This window comes from Rhincodon typus, chromosome 2 (genome assembly GCF_021869965.1).
Source record: "Rhincodon typus isolate 14 chromosome 2, sRhiTyp1.1, whole genome shotgun sequence".
Lineage (NCBI taxonomy): Eukaryota > Metazoa > Chordata > Chondrichthyes > Orectolobiformes > Rhincodontidae > Rhincodon > Rhincodon typus.
In genome coordinates, this window is record NC_063333.1 from 64,516,309 (window position 1) to 64,538,998 (window position 22,690).

General features: G+C 40.9%; 1 protein-coding gene across 1 annotated transcript in view; it reads left to right on the forward strand.

The window, feature by feature from the left end:
• The first annotated feature begins 833 nt into the window (after positions 1–833).
• Positions 834–22,690, forward strand: part of LOC125485440 (molybdenum cofactor sulfurase-like) — a 76,001-nt gene continuing 54,144 nt past the window's right edge. The window contains exons 1-3 of the mRNA XM_048608205.1: positions 834–974; positions 7,015–7,131; positions 8,623–9,057. Coding sequence (XP_048464162.1) covers positions 834–974; positions 7,015–7,131; positions 8,623–9,057 — 693 coding nt within the window. The remainder of the gene's footprint in view (positions 975–7,014; positions 7,132–8,622; positions 9,058–22,690) is intronic.

Here is a 22,690-nt window from a genome sequence, read left to right on the forward strand (position 1 = left end):
TGGAATCAAACCCGGGTTCCTGGCACTGTGAGGCAGCAGTACTAACCACTGAGCCACCATGCCATAAATTAGTAGAACAGAACTTCTATTCCCTGACCAGGAATCAAACGCGGGTCATGGTGGTGAAAGCGCCTATTCCTAACCACTAGCCCACCAGGGAAAGGGATGGGAAGGTGATGGTAAGCTGTTTATAGTATTGACTATGTCATCCTGTTGCTAACCTAGTCTGTGATACAACTCCTCAGATGTTAGCAGGGAGGGTTGACAAGGCTGCAAGTACCATTTTCAGTTCTGGTTCTTAGTTTGATGCCAGGTAATCTTTCTGGTTTCATTGCTATTTGACTTTGTAGCAGTTGACACAATTGAGTGATTTGTAAGACCATTTCAGAGGGCATTTAAGAGTGAACCCCATTGCTGTGGGTTTGGAATCACATTTAGACCAGACCAGATAAAGATGGCACATTTCCTTCTCTATAGCACATTAGTGACCAAGATAGCGTATTTTCATAACAATTGCTGATAGTTTAGCGCCATCATTGCTGAGTCAAGCTTTAAATTCAATAATTATGAATTAATTAGATTTTAATTCCACCAGCTACCATGTCAGGGTTTGGACTTCTGTACCTAGAGCATTGGCCTGAGCTCCTAGATCACTCGTCCAGTGACTTTGTCACTACACCACAGCCTCCTCCAGAATATGTCAAATGACTTGAGGTCATGATATGAATAAGCAGCAAACTGAAGAAGAGCCGTAGAAGGTTACGTTGATGTTTTAATGAATGGTTGTAACCCAACAATCAAGGTGAGAAGACTGACAATGGAAACATTACACGATGAAGACACCTTTGATGATAGATACTACAGACCAAATGATCTCTCTATTTTTCTTTATGTATTTTTCACATATTCCACAAGGAAATCACGGCGATTGGACCTTGACATTGAAGAGGATTTGCTTACATAGTAAAGTGCCTGTAAGTCACTGTTGCAAGTATAATTAAAATGCAAAAGATGTATGGCAACCAATATGGTACCAACAATTACATATAGACTACCAACAACTACATATAGACTTTAGCATGCTTAGGAGAGATTTTAGAATTTGGAAGCTGACATTGTATTGAATTCTCCAAGTTGACAGTGGCATTCTATTAAGGATGTCATAAGCAACATTAATTTAAATTCACTATTTTAGTTTTAACTTTATTTTCACATCATCAGTCTTGTTTCTTTTGCTTACTGAGTGAACAAGCCATAAGTGACAAATAGAAGTGCAGGCTAACTCGTGAATTTTGATATTAGACTTTCCATTCTGAAATCCATATTTTGTCTAAACCAGCACTTCTCAGCAACTGTTTCATAGTGGGCAATATTAAATGAACTAATTAACAGAGACTTGGACATATAATCCAGGAATAAACAATGCAACGCGCAAATATGTTGAGCACCAGTATAACAAATATATTGTAAAGTACAACAAAGGTGTGCTCAAGCACACTTACATTGCTTGGACCACATTCAGTTCTAAACCTTAACTCATCTTTCTTCTTTTTTAAGAAAATCTTCAGTACTGTATCCTCACTGATTTTTGACTGGAACTTTTCCAAGATGCTGACATTATGAAAGTTTATTGGGATAGTTCCCAGGCAGTAGTATTTATCAAGGATATTGGACAAATCCTCAATTCCTGATTTAACTCCTTGTCAAAGAACCGTTTTTACTACTAGTCTATGCCTTAAAGTTAATGATGCCTAACATTTGACATGCTCAACCATCTTGCATCAACCATTTCAAATTAACTTAGCATCTACACAACTCCACCTTCCATTAGGATACACACAAGCTACTATGTGAAATGTTCACTCTCTTTTGGCAAAGTATTAATGAAAAAGCCAGATTATATGAACATTTTAATTCCATTATTTTTGATTATGAATAGAAATGGGAAAATAACTATTTGAAAAGCAACGATTGTTGAAGGATTGCTGCACACTTAAAAGCAAATAACCTGACACTGATTGTGAGTGCCATTTACACTGCTGAGTGTTCAAGCAATGGAAGGAAGGTTTGCAGATGAGCTGGAGCAAAGGGATGTGTATGCACAGATTTCACCAGCAACAACGAGCTGATTGGTCTGTGGAATAGTGACTAGTTATTGATGACAAGGGCCTTCTACCTGTCAAAAACTCTCCCATTGACTGTCAGGTAGCTGAAAGCTTGGGGGTGTGAATGTTTAGGAGAAACCATCGGAACACCACAAGGGAAGGAGCCATCTCTTTCTCTGCGGTAAAAATCATTTTAAGTCTGAAGAAAGCCAATTTACTTTTTCCCCAACAGTTGTGTAAGTTGTGACATTTAACCAGTAAGCCAGAAACTTTATTAGTGTGATCGAGTCACCCTGTATATCCTACAAGCAAGTGCAAATATCTGGAGAATCAAGAAATAGTACATCCTGACAAGCCAAAAGGACCATCTCAATGAACCCTATGAAGAGGAACCATTGAATTGCCTTCTCATTTTCCTCTCTGCCCATCACAGCCTTTATTTTTGTTTCTCCTGTCTGTACCTATGCATGTTTATAAGGGGGCTGGAGTTTTAATACATAGAGTTATTTGTGTATCATTTTTAACTGTTTTATCTGTAGCTAGAATTATTATTCCAGATCAAACAGTCCTGCTGAACAAATTGTTTGCACTTTTAAAGTACTTAGCAGGAAATGCAGCACGACAAAATAAGATTTCTGTATTGAAGTGCTACACCAAAGAGTTAATTCTGTGGATATGGACTTACCATCCACACGAAGATCATACTTGAAAGGCAAGATTCAACAATCCTGCGATGCAATCACTTGTCCACATCCCCAGAAATACAGGACAAAGTTCTTGACAAACAAGGGAGAATGAATTTGGGTCATGGCTGAAATGCACATGCGGAACTGTCTAACTTACACATAGGATCACACATGTACCCAAAGTGAGCAGAGATCCTGTGAAGTTGCAATGACGAATTAAACAATATTGAGGAGCAACAAGCCAACTCAGGGAACTGTACAGAACTATCCATGTACAAAGTTACAGTCAGATAATGAAGGTGTAAAAAACCATTATGATTATGACCAATACTCTGATGATACTTAAGGGACCCACACACATTCAATTGAGAACACCTAATTTTGGAACCACATATGCATTATACAGACTCTTTGATGCTTAACATTGTATAATTAGCCATTTCTGGGTACAAAACTTGTATATCATTTTGAAGAAACGGCACAATTTGTCATAGCTTTTCATCTTGCATTCATTGGGACAACTTGCAAGAATACCAATGTCAAGGGGAATGACACTTTATAGTGTATGAGAAGAGAGTGCTCGTTAGTTGACAAAGCGGACATATATGTAGTGTCCAACACGTGCAGGTATGCCACACTGTGAGCCTGACTGACAATCTAAATTACTTATTACCATAACTCTTAGCATACTTCAGGATTATTTAGAAAAAACTGTCCAATTGTTGAATCACATCTCATGTTTAGAACGTAGTTTTGATTTTTGCAGGACCTGTTTCGCTGAGTATGGTCAGTACCTTGCCTGGTGTGAACAGAAAGGGGACATGATCTTTGATACAATCCGTCAGTCTTTTGGACATATGGCCTACATTCCTAGCACCACACAGACACCGATATTTGTAGGCCACATTTTACTCATTTGCATGGTGGACAGAATGTCTTTTTGCCTTATGGAAGCATCCTGTTGGTAATGAATACCATTTGTGTTCCTTTCGCACAGTATCAGCATGAAACAGCTATTTAACTGTTGCTCATGCTTTTTAGATACCTTACCCTGCCAGGATTATTTGAGGTAGACTGGGCATGTTTTTGGATCTGAAATGGTTGCCTTAGACCTAATTCAGGTGTTTGTGCAGTGTACAATAGAAATGATCTGATCAGGGTATGTTGAATTTGATTATCCCTATTTCAGCTTCAAACTTGCAAGTTGAGCAAATGGCTCGAGCCCCATTAATGAGATTGTCAATAAAGTCTGTCTTCTAGCATGTGAAAATGTAAGAGTCATAGAGATGTACAGCACAGAAACAGACCCTTTGGTCCAACTCGACCATGCTGACGAGATATCCTAAATAAATCTAGTCGCATTTGCCAGCCTCTAAACCCTTCCTATTAATATACCAATCCAGATGCCTTTTAAATATTGTAATTGGACCAGCCTCCACCACTTCTTCTGGCAGTTCATTCTGTATATGCACCATCCTCTGCAAATGAAAATGTTGCTCCCTAGGTCCCGTTTAAATCTTTCCTTTCTCACCTTAAACCTGTGCCCTCTAGTTTTGGACTCCAAGTTGTAGCAAAGATCTGTAGCTCGGGTTGTGGGTGAGGTTGTTGACTTGTTCGCTGAGCTGGCTTGTTTTCGTTCAGATGTTTCGTCACCATGCTAGGTAACATCATCAGTCAGGCCTCTGGTAAGCTATATTGTTCTACTCTGCTTGAAATGTCCAGTCCGCTATGGTGAGTAGTGTCGTTTCCGGTTTTGATCTGTATGGGTTTGTATATACACTCAGACAACGAAGGCCATCAGTTTAACTGGGACAAGGTAACCATAGTAGCCCAAGCCAAACATAGACTTGCACAGGAATTCCTAGAGGCGTGGTTCTCCACCCATAATGCAATCAACAAACATAGCTACTATGGTTACATTGTCCCAGTTAAATTGTTGTTCTGGAAGATGCTGGCTGAAGTATAGGTTGAAACAAATGTAATAGTAATTTTCTAAGTGTACATGTTTGAAAAGGAAAATTCTTATTTTATGTTTTAATTTCTAAATCAACAAAAACAGGCTGCTTCCTGCTTATTTTAATATACAGTGTCCTGGATATTTACTACCATCAGGCCATTTTTTCCTTACATAGATCAGGGAATTGGTGTTCTAAGATTGCCTGGGATTCCATTCAACCTGAACTCCAGCTATCCTCGATATATTTTCTGAGGAACAAAGGTATCAACATTGACTAGACCTACCTAAAAGAAGGGTGCTTCATTCAAATATTTACCAGGATTTTATAGTCATAATAAGGACAAAACTATTTGTGTTAACCATGTTTACTTCTCTGAAACTAACAGCCACTTATGATCCCTTTGTTTGTGCAGTTAAACAGGGAAATATCGAGGTTGCTGTAATTTCTTCAGACAAGGCACTGTTGGGTCCTCTGAATTGCAATAATATAGAAATGGCTGAACAATCAAAAACTTACCCTTTAATGCTGTTAGTCTTGGTGTAAAACCCTTGAAAGAGTTGCATCTTCTTGAATGAGGTGTAACTGGTCTTTAATAATGTACTAATTTCATTACTCACACTCTGTTAATTTTGTGAAATATCATTTTCTCCCTGTGTTAAAAATAATTAAAATTTTAAAGTAACGAAAGCAGAAGGAAGTTTATTTGATATTTTAGGGCATCTACCTCACACACATGTCCCAATCACTTATTTCATTTTCGGTAAAGCTCCAACTGGAAATGAATTACTGAGTGTATTTTACTTCCTGATCTGCTGTCTTTAATAATACTTGGAAGTGAATGGCTGTGACTATGTTTGATAACATTTATATTGCTGGATGTTTGGAGATTCCTTTGCCTCCTGATTGCAACTGATTTTGGGGAAAGGAAAATCCAACTCAGTGAGATTGTTAAATCTTTATGCGCAGCTTTCTTCAAAGCTGACTGTGAATGCCGTTGCTTTATTGCTGACATTGAGGTCCTGGCCATGAATTTAGAAGTACATTCAATGTAATTACTTACCATTCTGATACACAAGATATCAGAAATAAATCATTAAGATAGGTACACAAACTTTCTTGGTGATGGTGTACCCATAAAGGTATAAGTCAGCTCAGTTGATTGCTTTGCGATACAAAGTAACACCAACAACATGGGTTCAATTCCCGCACCAGCTTAGGTTATCATGAAGGACCGTCTATCTCAATCTCTTCCCTCGCCTGAGGTATAGTCACCTTCAGGTTAAACCACCATCAGTTGTCTCTTGCTAATGAGAGAGCAGCCCTATGGTCCAGTTGGACTATGACAACATTATATATGTAAATATACATGTACACCATTGAGAGAACACAGTAATCACAAGTTAAATATATTATAGCCATTTCAAAACCAATTTGTTTTTGGTTTTGTTTTGTCTTGTTGTACTTTGTGCACGTGAATCTTTATGCTAATTATTCTGCGTTGGTTTATATTTTATTCTAACACCAGTGATCCAAAAAAAGGAATATAGATAATGTCGTGTATGACAGATGCTCACTGTCCACCCATCTGCAAACTGACATTTTTAGACAAGGTGAATGAAAAGTTCACCTTAGTAGATGATTTGTACAAGTAGAGGCTTAGCTTTGAAAATGATGCTGGAGTAGAAAATTCGAGTGGCAGAATAGCAATGGCATTACTATTATAAGAGACAGTTTGACTCATTACAAATTTTTATGTCACTTCAGAAGCATCTAGTTGTAGTATTTCATGCTTTCAGAGGCACTGAATGGAAAAGAGTGCTAAGGTAGTAAACTTTAACTATTTGTCTTCCCACAGAAAACAGTTCAGGCCAAAACATTAAATATTTTCAAGAAGGGGTTTAATATCTTCTTGGGCTAAAGGGTTCAAAGGGTATGGGGAGAAAGCAGGAACAAGGTGCTGAGTTGGATAATCAGCTGTGATCATATTAAATGGCAGAGCAGGCTCAGAGGCCTGCATGGCTTTAGATAGCACCCACATTTATACTAACTTTCATTTAACGTTATGCTAATTGGTCGATGTCCAAAAACTGGAAGCCCCACTTCCAGTTCAATTTATCATCACCTCATTGTCTTCAACCAGCAGTCTGAATCTAATTTATGCCAAAAGTCAAAAATAAGCCATTCCACACATCCCTGAAAAAATCACTTACGATCGAGTTGATAATGTGATTTTATGAAAACACCATCACTCTTTACCTGCTACAGGTGGACAAACTGGCAAATTTGTACAACATCCATCTTCGCACTGGCTGTTTTTGTAACACTGGAGGCTGTCAACAACACCTCGGAATCAGTAACGAAGATGTCAAAAAGAATCTAAAGGTTAGTATTAACTGTGTCAGAATTTTGTATTTTATGTCCCAGTGTTTTGCTGTTCGTCTAAAAAGAAAAATTATAATTATAATACAGGATGAAAATTTTTGCAACTCTTAATCTCAGCACAACAGAAGTTAATTTTTCTCCAACAGGAAGTTTGCAAAGCTGCTAAACCAGCCTTTTTTCCTTTCGACGAGTTCATTGTTCATATTATGCACTAATTCTGATTTCAAAAGAGCCTTGAACAAAAACCTAACTGAAGGACGTTTACAATCTGGGCTAGAAACAGAGAATTTTTACATAATTCTATTCTAGCTCATTCAAATATGAGCATCTTAAGTTAGTAATTTCCTGATCTTTTACTTATGGATGCCAGCATGCATGAGACATGAAGTGTTGTATAATTAGCCAGTAGATCCATAATACCGTAATCCATAATGGTTAATGTATTTTTCATATTTATTTTATTTTCATTCAAGTGTATGTGATTTTTCTTTTGCCTATCTCTCAACAAACTAATACACAAGACAAAAAGATGTAGCAAAGATTATGATCTGAGCATAAACAAAGCTTATCACATTGGTCAATATTCTGTGCTACAATAAATAGCAGGATTGCACCAGTCAGCAGTCACTAATTCCACCAATTTAAATAAATCTTGCCAGCCTCATGTTATTGCTTAAAAGTGATCTGGGATGTTATTCTTCATTGAAGCATCTTCCATTGCCTATCTGAATCAAAAATTAGGGAATGTGTAAGAATACCATTGATGAATTTGACCTTTAAAAGGCCTTGCAGATTTCAAAAGTAATTTGTTGGGTCCATCAGATGTGGTAACCAGCAAGTCTTCGTTTGCTGTGACTGTAGAAAGTTTCTTAATGTTGCATACACGCTAACATGAGGTAGCTAGTGTCCTGAACGCTTCTTTTTTTCATTCTTGGAATGCAGACACCACTAGCTAGGCCAACATCTATCGCCCATCCCTAACTGCCCTTGGGTATCTGGTGCTGAGCCACCGCCTAGACTCCCTGCAGTCCATGTAATGTAGGTACTGTACATGCATTGTGCTGTTAGGAAGGAAATTCCAGGATTTTTCATTGCATGACACTGAAAAAATAGTGATATAATTCCCAGTCTGGATGGTTTGTAACTTGAAAGGGAATTTATTGGTGACTGTGCTTCCATGCACCTGCTGGCCTTGATTTTCACGATGGTAGAGATTGTGAAGTGGTAGGTGCCACCAGTAGAATCTTGGTGAGTTATGGCTAGTGTCTACTGCTGCCACTGTGCACTGCTGGTGAAGGGAGTGAATATTTAAGATCGGGGCTGATCAGTCAGGTTACTTTGTTTTAGCTGGAGTGGATGGAGTTTCTTGACTGTTGTTGGAGCATACCCACTCAGGCAAATGGAGAGTATTCCATCACATTTTGGATTTGTGCCTTATAGATCTTGGACAGGCTGCATAGAATGTTAAATATTCTCATTTCTTTCCAATAGGCAGGTCATGTCTGTGGAGATTCTTTGGATTTGATTGACGGCCGCCCCACTGGATCAGTCCGAATATCCTTTGGCTACATGTCCACATTTGATGATGCACAAAAATTTTTGAAGTTTATTCTTGGTTGTTTTGTTAAGCAGCCAGTTTGCTTTGACAAAGACACCTTGTCCAAGCTTGAAAGGTGTGGAACAATGAGAGAACGTGACGAATCACAGGCAGAACATCTAACGGATGAAGAAACAACTAAAATCTCTTCAGAAATTGCTGCAGCACAAAATTCTGCCAGGATTGAGATTCCCCTATCTCAGAACTGTTCAGATAATCAGCTCGAGTTGGTAGAAAACGGAGAAACTTCCAAATTAATCAAGGGCAGTGAGTCAATCACACTCACCAACATCTACTTATACCCAATCAAGTCTTGTGCTGCTGTTGAGGTGAGTGTGGAATTTTCTTTTACTCTTGCAAATGTTTTAGTATTATGAAGTTCTTTATTGCCATTCATGCCGTTGTTTTAATGATAATTATGATTCAATACGGACATAAACAATTCACCGATAAGAATCATTCATAGTTTTGTTACCCTAGGAATCTCATTGAACCATTTACTTAAATGACCACCCTTTCATATTCGTTCCATTTTTATCTTTCCATTATGACGGCCCTCTAAATCTCCACAATTGGCAACAACAAAATGACATTTTTACGAGCAGTCGGATGTCTTCTACTCACTACTGTACTACATTCTGATTTTCTACACTCTGCAGCTATTGAGCGTTGTGAACTGTAAACTGAATGGCTGAGAATTATGTAAGTGAGCTCGCCTTCATTATGAAGAACAGTTAGTTTATTTGTGCAGAATCAGGAATCCTTCTCTAGTGGAAGTCATCTTACAAAAACTTAATCTTGTAATTGTAAGTGTTGGTACAAATCAAATGCACAAATATAGTAGTAAAGAATGGATTCTCCCATTAATTCTCTTTTAAATTTAAAGCAAGAGTTTACAAAGTTTTATTGCTGGAGTTGAGAAGATGAATTCTGAGAAATAACTTTTTGAAATTGAAGGGAAAGGCGATAAAAAGTGAGTGCAGCAGAGAGAATGTTAACAGATCATTCAAGATTACATTTTAGCCGCAACCCCAACCCCAACCCGGAATACAGATGGTACATTTGGTGGCTTCTTTATCTGTCACATAACACAATGCCACTAGGGAAAGAAATGGAAGAGAAAGGGAAAGAAATGGAAGAGAAAGAGAAAAATGAAAAACAAATCAGTGAGAGAAAAAAAGACACAAACACAAGAGAAATGGTAACAAAAGACAAAGGACAGAGAGAGAAAGGCTGTTTTGTGTGATTTACAACATACAGTACTGCTGGAGATTAATAAGTGTATGTTATATATTTACATTGTTCATCATTTTCCATAAGTGTACTAAGTGTTGCAACAAGACTATAATGTGAAGTTGCACTAATTTTAACATTATGGTGGATAAATGGTGACAAAGGATTTGCAGAAGTCATTTAGCTTGGAAAAGATTATACAGCGCCATTCATTTTTCAGACAATATATACGCAGCATGACAAATTTGCATATGTGGTTTCCAGTATTAATGTGGATTTAGGATTATATTATTAGGCAAATATGATCAAATGTTTTTGGAAAACAGTGATCTGGGTAAAATTTAGTATCTTAAAAGTACTTTTTATGTTAGACTCTTATTGAGATACTGATATTCATAGAATCCCTACAGTGTGGAAGCAGGCCATTTGCCCATCGCTTCCGCATTGACCCTCCAAAGAGCATCCCACCCAGACCGAGCCCCTACCCTATCCCTGTAACCCTGCATTCCTCATGGCTAATCCACTAAACCTACACATGCCTGGAAACTGTGAGCAATTTAGCATGGCCAATCCAACTAACCTGCACATCTTTGGACTGTGGGAGGAAACCGGAACACTCAGAGGAAACCCACACAGTCAGAGAGACTGTGCAAACTCCACACAGATATTCGCCCAAGAGTGGAATTGAACTCAGGATCCTGGACCTGTGAAACAGCAGTGTTGACCACTGACCCACCATGCCACCCCAAATTGACATTAATGCACTCTGTGGTTCATGTAGGATATACCACAGAGAGTTGCGTTTTTGTTGGGACAGATGCCTTGAGGTTTATTAACAGGCTTCGTATGTACCGAGACATGGTACTGGAGGGCTGCAGGAGTGGGAAACCATCTTCTGCATGTGGCTGTGAAGGTTACTGCTGCACTAAACAGCTTTGCTACTGGCTCCTTCTAGGTTGCAACAGGTGACCTGTTTAGGATATTCAATCATGCATCCACAAATGGATCAGGACAGTGACCAATATGATCTGTGCAAGTCGCACCGGTTTATTTCATTCCCCAATGATGAAGGCGGTGCTGCAGTGTGGAGGTAGGATTTGAAAACATAGCCGTGTGCCCCCAGATACAGGCTGCTTCTGACTGTACAAGCATGGCACCGAGACAGCCGTATCACAATGCTGTGGAATTCATCAACAGGAAAGAGTTAGGGTTGATTACGTTTGATTAATGTTCAGGTGATCTGTGATCAATGTTACCACTTCTTGGAAGTGTGTTCCCCGGACTCTGGCAGTTGCCATAAGTCCTACAGCCTGGAGCACTGTCGTGTACCTGGTGCATTTGAGGATCCGGGTGCCAAATGAAGCTGATTACTGGGGTCAAGGGGTACCCATGGTGAACATTGCTGATGACATCATAGCACAATCCCCTGATTGATGTGCAGTGCAGGTTTAATGCCAACCGTACCTCCATCAGGAGGAGCAGAGTATAGCACTGTTGAAGATGCAGTTCTGCTGCTTGGACCACGTTAGTGGGGACAGAATGTTCCATATTATCCTGGCAAGTTGTGCTCTGCACGATTGAAGCAGGGATTGAGGACAGGTCCCAGATACTGAAGAACTGGGAGAATGGTGCAGTCTTCCAAGGAGGAGGAGAACAAGGACACTGAGGAGGAGAAAGCTGTCATTGTCCATGACAGAGCTCAGCTGCATCATGCTCTACAAGCCAGATAAAAGATCATTGAAACTCCCTTCCAGTAGATGAGAGCTGGATGTTGCAGGCAATCATGAACTGTAAATTAACCTTTGATCATGATACACAAATCTGGTTGGCATTGTCAGGGCAAACTTCAGCCTCCGTTAATTTTGTTCATCTTCCCTTTTCATTCTGTAAATAGAAGCTCATGTTTGGAATTGTTCAATTGCTTGCTGGCATATGATATACCCTACTGGACCATGAGAAGATGTGGGTCTGCAGTAGATTAAAGACAGAAAAAACTGGAGATTCTGGAATCCAAGGTGGACAAACAGGAGGTGGGAAAAACACAGCAAGCCTGACATCATCTGGAGGAAAGGAGAAGTCAACGTTTCACATGTTGCCCTTCTTCAGGACTGGATGTGGTGGTGGGGGAGAGTTCCAGATAAAGGGGGTATAGCAGAATGGTAGTGATAAGTGATTGATCGATGGGAGGAGGGATGAATCCGATTGGTAGCTGGAAGGGAGTGACAGTAGGTGGAATGGAAGGGAGGCATTGGGGTTGGAAAGGGAACCGGGGGATCATTGGGAAGGTTATTTGAAATTAGAGAACTCAATGTTGAGTCCTCCGGGCACTAGGGTGCCCAGGAAGAAGATAAGGTATTGACGTCAAATTTGCATTCTGAGTTGCTATGACACTGGAGGAAGCTGAGGACAGACATGTTGGGGGTGAAGGGCGGAAATTGAAATGGCAGTGACTGGGAGGTTAAGCTGGCTGTTACAGACCAGGCGAAGATGCTCGGTGAGGTGGCTACCAAGTGTGACACAAACTAAGGGATGGCGAAGGGAATGGTCCTTGCGGAAGGCAGAAAGGGATGGGGAGTGGAAGGTGTTCTGGGTGACGGGGTCTAATTTGAGTTGGCGGAAGTGTTTGAGGATGATATGTTGGATGCGGAGGCTGATGGAGTGGAAAGTAAGGACAAGGAGGACCCTATCTTTATTATGTTTAGAGGCGGGGGAGTGGTTTAGAGCTATGGAGCAGGGAATGGAAGATGCATGGTGGAGGGCTGTCTGGATGACAGAGGGGTGAAAAGAACGTTGTTTGAAAAAGGAGGATATCCGGTTTTGCTTGGGAGTGGAACATCTCCTCGTCGGAGCAGATGTGACAGAGAGGAGGAATTGGGAAAACGGGATGGAGTTTTTTCAGGATACAGGGTGGAGGGAGGTGTAGTCTAGGTAGCTACAGAAGATTATAGTAAATGTGGGATTTTAGTAAATGTTGGTTTGTAAACAGTTGCCTGAAATGGAAACGGAGAGGTCAAGAAAGGAGAGGGAGGTGACTGAGATAGACCAAGTGATTTTGAGGGCAGGGTGGAAGTTTTTAGCGAAGTCGATGAACTGCTGTAGTTCAGCCTGGGTGCAGGATGCAGCACTGATGCAGTCATCATTGTAACCGTGGAAGAGTTGGGGAACAGTACTGGTGTATGTACTGAACAGGGACTGTTCGACATAACCAGCAAAGAGGCAGGCACAGCTGGGGCCTATCCGAGTGCACATGGCAACCCCCTGGATGTGGAGAAAGTGGGAAGAACTGAAGGAAAAGTTATTGAGGGTGAGGGCTAGTTTGGCAAGGCAGAGGAGGGTATTGGTGGCGGGGGGCGGCAGGGGGTGGGTGTGGGGGGTGGCGCCTGGATGGGTCTGTTGGAGAGAAAAATACTGAGGGCCTGTAGGTTGCCCTTGTGTGGTATGGACGTGTATAGGGATTGCATGTCCATAGTAAAAATGAAGCACTGGGGTCCAGGGAACTGGAAGTTTCCAAAGAGGTGATTTATGTCCTGGATGTAGGTGGAGAGTGCCTGGACCAAGGAGGACAGAATGGAGCCTCTGCATCCAACGTATTATTCTCAAATGCTTCCACCAACTCCAATTAGACCCCACCACCCAAAGCATTCTCCATTCCCCACCTCTCTCTGCCTTCCACAAGGACCATTCCCTTCGCCACTCCTTAGTTCATGCCACACTCCCCACCAGCCACTCCAAATCCCCTGGTACCTTGCCCTGAAAAGATGCAACACCTGTCCACATACCACCTCCCTCACCTCCATTCAAGGCTCTAAACAGTTCTTCCAGGTGAGACAGAGCTTCACCTGCATATCCTCCAACCTAGTCTACTGCATCCGGTGCTCCCGACGTGGTCTTCTCTACATCGGTGAGACCAAACGGAGACTAGGTAACCATTTCGCCAAGCATCTTCCCCTGGCCTGTAATGGCCAACCTAATCTCCTGGTCTCTGCCCATTTCAACTCTCCCCTCACCTCCTCCAACCGAGTCTACTGTATTCAATGCTCCCGATGTGGTCTTCTCTGCATCGGTGAGACCAAATGTAGCCTAGGTGACTGTTTCACTGAGCATCTTTGCCTGGCCCGTAACAGCCAACCTAACCTTCCAGTCACTGCCCATTTCAACTCCCACCGCCCCCAACCCCCACCCCTGACATGTCCATCCTCAGGCTCCTCCAGCATCGCAGCGACTCGGAATGCAAATTTGAGGACAACACCTTATCTTCCGCCTGGGCACCCTGCAGCCCGGAGGACCCAACATTGAGTTCTCCAATTTCAAATAACCTTGCCACCCATCCCCCAGTTCCCTTTCCAGCCCCACCTTCTCCCTTCCATTCCACCTACTGTCAGTCCCTTTCGTCTACCAACCAGATTTATCCCTCCCATCGACCAACCAGGCCGTACCTACTACCAGTGTCCACCTATCACCACCATTCCACTACACCCCTCCCCCACCTCCCCCCCTCTCTTTATCTGCAGTTCCCCCTACCCCCACGTCCAGCCCTGAAGAAGGGTAATACCCAAACTGTTGATTTCTGCTTTTCTCCAGATGCTGCTTGGCTTGCTGTGTTCTTCCAGCCTCCTGTTTGTCTACTCTGCAGTAGATTAAAACAGGTTTAGAGCGTGTTCAAACAGGTATATTCAAGGCTGAAATAGATAGGTTTTTAATCTGCAAGGGAATCAGTGGTTCTGGGAAAAGGCAGGAAAGTCGAGTTGAATATATCAGATCAGCCATGATTTCCTTGAATGACAGAGCAGACCCAAGGGGCTGAATGATCTACACTGTTCCTGCATCTTATCTTACGGGATGCAGCAACAGATAGGTAAAGTGTGTGTCATGGTGGTTAAAAACGAACTAGGGTAAGGAAATGGGGTTGTCTGTGCAATGGAGCATTAGCCATTCTGGCTACATGCTATAGGCTGCCTGATTTTGGAGCTGACATTGGTGAGGGGCAATACCAGCTGCTGTTGCTTAGTCTAAGAAGACTTTCAAGGATGGTGTGGGCATGAGGGGTATGGTCCTTGGTGGATATCTGCTGAATGATGAATTGCTCCCAGAATAGCCAAAGTAAGATGGATAAGAAACATGCCATGGAGTGTGGTAGGTAATTAATGTGGTAAGTTTGGTGAGATACAGCAAGAAAACGTGCTGGGATCTGCAGCAAAAAACCCTCAAAATACTTGATACAACTTGGACTTAGCCAAAAAAAAACTAACATTCAACCCATTGTCTCTATCCATGTCAAACCTTCACGTGGTGGACTTTTACACAACCAAGTCTACTCTATATACAGTTATCATGATTTGGCAGTGTAACTTCATTCTGAGGTGTGCTATTTGTCATCATGATTCACATATGTTATTTTATCAAAGATGTGTAGTGTCTAATATGTTGAAAGTTACAGATTATGTTTTAAAAAATCAGATTTCCAGGGGCTGTGGGTGTTGAGGGGTATGGCGGGGGGGAGCGGAAGTTTAACTTTGAGATGGGGTCAGCCATGATCATATTGAATGGCAGAGCAGGCTTGATGGGCCAAATAACCTATTCCTGTTCCTCTTTTCTATGTATTATCTGGCATGACATTCTCAGTATCTGAGTCGTGGTCCTCTACATGGGCAGTTGATGATATGAAGTTTGGATATGCCATCTATTTCTTCTCAGGAATTGACTATTGCTTATTTCAATGTCATATGCCCCAACCTCGACACAATGGTGATTGTGTCTTTTCATGATTTTTTCATGAACCCATGGGGTTGTGCAAAACTCTTTGCCCTTCTTCTGCTCACTGATCGTACTCTTGTATCATTTTCTTCCTTCTTTTCACCAATGCTCATCAATGAGACATGCATATTTTGGTGGAGTGTGAGTATCAAGGAAAAGAACTATGTGGACTTGTCTTCATGACAGCTTCCAATAAGGGTAAACCATTACCTACAGGCATGTCAATTTAACATAGCTGTCTGGAAGTCATGGCAAGTCACTTTCCATTTAATGATTATGGATTTTACAATATAACTAGTATGTTCTGCGAGACTGATCAACTGAGGTTAGTGAGGAGAAGGGAAATGTTGAACAGCCCATTTCCTGCACAGGTATTAGAAGGGTGGACTGGTGTACAATGGATCATTGTTGGATACCATTTGTTAAGGAACACTGACCATACTGAATATAATTGTCAATATTTTCAACAGCCATTGCACTGGTCTTTGATTATTGCATAAAAGGAAATTTAGTGAAATAGTCACCAGAATGTATTTATGTCCTTAGACTTGGAAAATCTCAGTGGTGATCTTGCACTGCAGCCAGAAGGAATCTGATGTAAAAAGAGAGGTTCTCTCAACTGCTTAGGTTGATGGAAATGACATGTTTGATGAAACTTAATTAGTTAATGTCTTTATTAACGCTGTTTTGTTCAGCACCCATATAACTTATACATACATGGTCTAACATGTCTTGATGTTGAGTTGGTGGAATTATAACTTGTTTGCCTTTGAAGATTACAGGGTTGGAAAGTCATACTTCATCTCTAAATGACAAGGAAAACTATACTAGCTCGGCAACCTGTTGGATGTTTTCTGGCTGCTGCTGATCTTTTTAAGTTGATGGATCTGGTAATCATCTGATGTAGCTTGCTGAACCTGCTTTACTGCCTGTGACCAAAATATATGACATCAGTGTTAAGATAATTTTCCTGTTCAAGTACAACAAGCTTAACTTGTATGTATAAAGGAATAACTTTATTCTTAATGGGATTTGGAAATCAGCTAAGAACATCGAAGATGGTCATTTGAGAAACTGGTTTATACTGTACTTATAAATCATTTCTTTTGATCTTCATAAGTAGTTGTTGTATTCATGGAGGTGCATTTGTGAGAGGGTTTCGACAGATCATTTCTAATGGTTTATAATTGGTCTGATTAACGAAATACTTGCTGAGTAGGTACATTTGAAACTGTTGTACCCTAATAACTAGAGCTAGAGCCTGTCATGTTGGAACAGGTAGACAGAGCTGTTGTAAAATTTGTAGAACCAAAACCAATTGGCTTTCTGTCCTGTAATAGACAAGCTCTGAGGCATTTCTGGGATGTATCTACTTCCAACATGGTGAGTTCGGCAGGATTGGAATATTAAAGAACACACTTTCTAGATGATGAAACATTTTTAGAGTTTGAAAAATATGCTGGCCAAATCATCCAATTCATTTCTCTTAAAGCAAAAGTTCACAGGAAAAGGCACACATATTTTCAAAGGGAATATCAACAAGTTAATTCCATTTATACTTTCCTTTTGTTTGGTACATCTCATTTCACTACATAAGATGAGTTATTTCCATTTGATGTTGTGTAATTCTCCTGTCACTATCTTTTATTCTAAGTGGACCATCAAATTAATTATCACATTCTCTCTGATTCAGGAGCTCTGGAGGCATAATGTCATAGAGTCATAGAGCTGCACAGCACAGAAACAGACCCTTCAATCCAACTCGTCCATGCTGACCAGATATCCTAAATTAATCCAGTCCCATTTCCAGCATTTGGCCCATATCCCTCTAAACCCTTCCTACTCATATTCCAATCCAGATGTCTTTTAAATGTTGTAATTGTACCAGCCTCCATCACTTCCTCTTGCAGCTCATTCCATACATGCATCACCCTCTGCGTGAAAAAGTTACCCCTTAGGTCCCTTTTAAATCTTTCCACTCTCTCCTTAAACCTATGCCTTCTAGTTTTGGACTCCACTACCCAGGGAAAAGACCCTGGCTACTCACCTGAGCAATGCACCTCATGATTTTATAAACCTCTGTAAGATTACCCCTCAGCCTTCGACGCTCCAGGGAAAATAGCCCCAGCCTACTTAGCCTCTCCCAATAGCTGAAACCCTCCAACCCTGGCAACATCCTTGTAAATCTTTTCTGAACCCTTTCAAATTTCACAACATTTTTCCTATAGCAGGGAGACCAGAATTGAACATCCAGTTAAACAAAATATTTTCGTAGTATCTTTAAAACAGAAATCAGACATTACTAATTGATTTTAAGCATGATCAAATTCTGCTCGTTTGTTCTTTCTTACCAAACAAATTTTTTTTCATTTTTGATACAAATTTAAACCACCTAGGCTTTTTCATTGATTCTATTTTAAATTAAAGTTTTCTAATCTCTTTTCTTAAACTTATATAGATTTCCCATTGCATCTTTGAAATAACAATTTGTATCAAGTTATTTTTCAATCCCAATTTCAGAAACTGGAGTGCTGGAATATTGTCGGCACCCATAGCCTTTGCAGTGCCTTCAGCCATTTCTTGATACCACAAGAAGTTGTGTGAAGCCTCCTCCTTCATGTGTTGTTTAATTATTCACCATCATTCACAATTGGATATGGCAGAACTACAGAGCATAGATCTGAACTATTGGTTTTAGAATCACTTAGCTGTTTGTCAGGTGCTGCTTATTTTGTTTGGCATGCAAGTAATCCTGTGTTGCAGCCTCACCACGTTGATACCTCATTATCAGAGGTACATTTTGATGGGAACATTGTGTGTTGCAATGTCATTTAAACTGTCTTGGATATGCAGTGCCTGTGTGGTCTGGAATCTATGCTATCATACAACAGATATGTATTTGCAGTCAAAATATTATTATATATCATCTTGAAGTGAAAAGCACTAAAATACCATAATTTAAGTGAGAAACCTCTTACAATTTTAAATGTAGTTATTTTTCTGACATTGAGAACTTGAACTCTACCTTCTCGTTCCTTGAGGATTTCAGTATTGTGGCTCATGACTATATTCACAAGTTCATTGAGTCACAGAATCATAGTCAAACAATACGGAAACAAGCCCTTCAGTCCAATTCATCCATGCCGACCAGACATCCCAATCTAACCTAGTCCCATTTGCCAGCATTTGGCCCATATTCTTCTAAACCCTTCCTATTCACATACACATCCAGATACTCTTAAATGTCGTAATTGAAACGGCCTCCAGTATTTCCTTTGCCAGCTCGTTCCATACACAGATCACCCTCTGTGTGAGAAAGTTACCTCTGAGCTCCTTTTTAAATCTTTCCCTTCTCACACTAAATCTATGCCATCTAATTTTGGACTCACCTACCCTAGTAAAAAGACCTTGACAACTCACCCTATTCATGAGATACTAAACAAATATTTCACGTCAGTATTTACTGTGAACAAGCACATGAAATCTAGGGAACTTGGAGAAGTAAATAGTGATGTCTTAAAAAGAGTGCATATGATCGACGAGGAGGTGGTGGAAGTCTTAAAATGCATAAAGGTAGATAATTCCCCGGGACCTGATCAGGTATTTTCCAGAACTTTGTGAAAGATAGGAAAGAGATTGCTGGGCGCATTGCTGATATACTTAAATCATCGGCAGCCACGGGTGAGATGCCAGAAGACTGGAGGTTGGCTAATGTGGTGCCATTAGTAGTGGGTAAGTTATTGTAGGGGATTCTGAAGGACAGGATTTACATACATTTGGAAAGACAAAGACTGATTAAGGATAGTCAACATGGCTTTGTGCATTGGAAATCATGTCTTACTAACTTGATTAAGATTTTGGAAGAGGTGACAAAGAAGATTGACAAAGGCAGAGTGGTAGACATTGTCTATATAGATTTCAGCAAAGCGTTCAACAAGTTTGTCCATGGTAGACTGATTAGTAAGGTTAGATCAGACAGGATCTGGGGGAGCTGGCCACTTGGATACAAAATTGGTTTGGAGTAGGAGACAGGGGGTGGTCGTAGAGGATTGCTTTACATAAGAACATAAGAACTAGGAGCAGGAGTAGGCCATCTGGCTCCTTAAGCCTGCCCCGCCATTTAATAAGATCATGGCTGAGCTTTTTGAGACTCAGCTCCACTTACCCGCCCACTCACCATAACCCTTAATTCCTTTCCTGTTCAAAAATTTATCTAGCCTTGCCTTAAACACATTCAGCGAGGCAGCTTCAACCGCTTCACTGGGCACGGAATTCCACAGATTCACAACCCTTTGGGTGAAGAAGTTCCTCCTGACCTCAGTCCGACATCTGCTTCCCTTTATTTTGAGGCGATGCCCTCTAGTCCTAGTTTCACCTGCTAGCGGAAACAACCTCCCTGCCTCCACCTTATCTATTCCCTTCATAATCTTATATGTTTCTATACGATCTCCCCTCATTCTTCTGAATTCCAATGAGTATAATCCCAGCCTACTCAGTCTCTCCTCATAATCCAACCCTCTCAACTCTGGAATCAACCGAGGGAATCTCCTCTGCACCCCCTCCAGTGCTAGTATATCTCTTCTCAAGTAAGGAGACCAAAACTGCACACAGTACTCCAAGTGTGGCCTCACCAGGACTCTATACAGCTGCAGCATAGCCTCCCTGTTTTTAAACTCCATCCCTCTCGCAATGACAGACAAAATTCCATTTGCCTTTTTAATTACCCGCTGCACCTGCAATCCTACTTTTAGCGATTCATGCACAAGGACACCCAAGTCCCTCTGTACAGCAGTATGCTGCAATTTTTTACCATTTAAAACATAGTCCATTTCACCATTTAAAACATAGTGTCATCTGCAAATTTTGACACACCACACTTAGTCCCCAACTCCAAACCATCTATGTAAATTGTAAACAATTGCGGTCCCAACACTGATCCCTGACGCACACCACTAGCCACTGACCGCCAACCAGAAAAATACCCATTTACCCCTACTCTTTGCTTTCTACTGGTCACCCAATCCTCTATCCGTGCCAATACATTACCTGTAATACAGTGGAACTTTATCTTATGTAGCAGCCTTTGGTGTGGCACCTTGTCAAACGCCTTCTGGAAATCCAGATACACCACATCCACAGGTTCCCCATTGTCCAACATGCAAGTAATGTCCTCAAAGAATTCCACCAAATTAGTTAAACATGACCTACCCTTCATGAACCCATTCTGGGTGTTTCCAATGGGACAATTTATATCCAGATGTCTTGCTATTTCTTCCTTAATGATAGATTTAAGCATTTTCCCCACTACCGAAGTTAAGCTAACTGGCCTATAGTTACCTGCTTTTTGTCTACTTCCTTTTTTAAACAGTGGCGTCACATTGGCTGTTTTCCAATCTGCGGGAACCACCCCAGAGTCCAGTGAATATTGGTAAATAATTACTAGTGCATTTGCTATTTCCCCCATCACCTCTTTTAGTACCCTGGGATGCATTTCATCAGGCCCAGGAGACTTGTCTACCTTTAGCTCCATTAGCTTGCCCAGCACTGCCTCCTTAGTGATAATGATAGTCCTCACCTGCTATAACCTTCTTGCCATTAGTTTTCGGCATGTTATTTGTGTCTTCCACTGTGAAGACTGACACGAAATAACTGTTTAATGTCTCCGCTATTTCCTTACTCCCAGTTATTAAATTGGCCTTCTCATCCTCTAAAGGACCAATGTCTACCTTCGCCACTCTTTTACGATTTACATATTTATCGAAACTTTTGCTGCCTGTTTTTATATTCTGAGCTAGTTTACTCTCATAACCTATCTTACTTTTCTTTATAACTTTTTTTGTGGCTTTCTGTTGGCCTTTAAAGATTTCCCAGTCTACTAGTTTCCCACTACTCTTTGCTTTTTTGTATGTGTTTTTTTTTTCAATCTGATACTTTCCTTTATTTCCTTAGACATCCATGGCTGGCGCTCTCTTTTCCTACAGTTCTTCCTTATCACTGGAATATACTTCTGCTGAGCACGGTGAAAAATCGTTTTGAAAGTCCTCCACTGTTCCTCAATTGAACCACCATAAAGTTTTTGCTCCCATTCTACCTTAGCTAACTCCTCCCTCATTCCTTCATAGTCTCCTTTGTTTAAACACAGGACATAGGTACTGGATTTAACCTTCTCACGCTCCATCTGTATTTTAAATTCGACCATACTGTGATCGCTCCTTCCGAGAGGATCCCTAACTGTGAGATCATTAATTATTCCTGTCTCATTACACAGGACTAGGTCTAGGATAGCTTGCTCCCTCGTAGGTTCCATTACATATTGTTCAAGGAAATTATCGCGGATGCATTCTATGAACCCGTCTTCAAGGCTGCCATGACCGACCTGGTTTGACCAATCGATATGTAGATTAAAATCCCCCATGATAATTGCTGTACCATTTTTACATGCATTAGCTATTTCTATGTTTATTGCCCGCCCCACCACGATGTCATTATTTGGTGGCTATAGACCACACCTATCAGTGACTTCTTCTCCTTGCTATTCCTAATTTCCACCCAAACGGATTCAGCGTTTTGTTCAGTAGAACCTATATCATCTCTCATGCCAGCCTGATATCATCTTTAAAAATCAGAGCAACACCACCTCCCTTACCTTCCTGTCTGTCCTTCCGAACAGTTTGATACCCCTGGATATTTAACTCCCAGTCATGACCACCCTGTAACCACGTCTCTGTAATAGCCACTAAATCATACCCATTTGCCATGATTTGCACAGTCAACTCATCCACCTTGTTTCGAATGCTCCGAGCATTCAGATAAAGTGCCCTTATGCCAGTTTTTGCACCTTCTTTTTGGGTCCTATTACCTCCATTACTAACAGCTGTTGAGTTCTCCTTCCCTTTAACTTTTTTCCTAATTTTCAATGGAGTTGAAGCTTCCTCGTCACCTGCTAACCTGCTGCTTTGCCTTACATTAATTGTT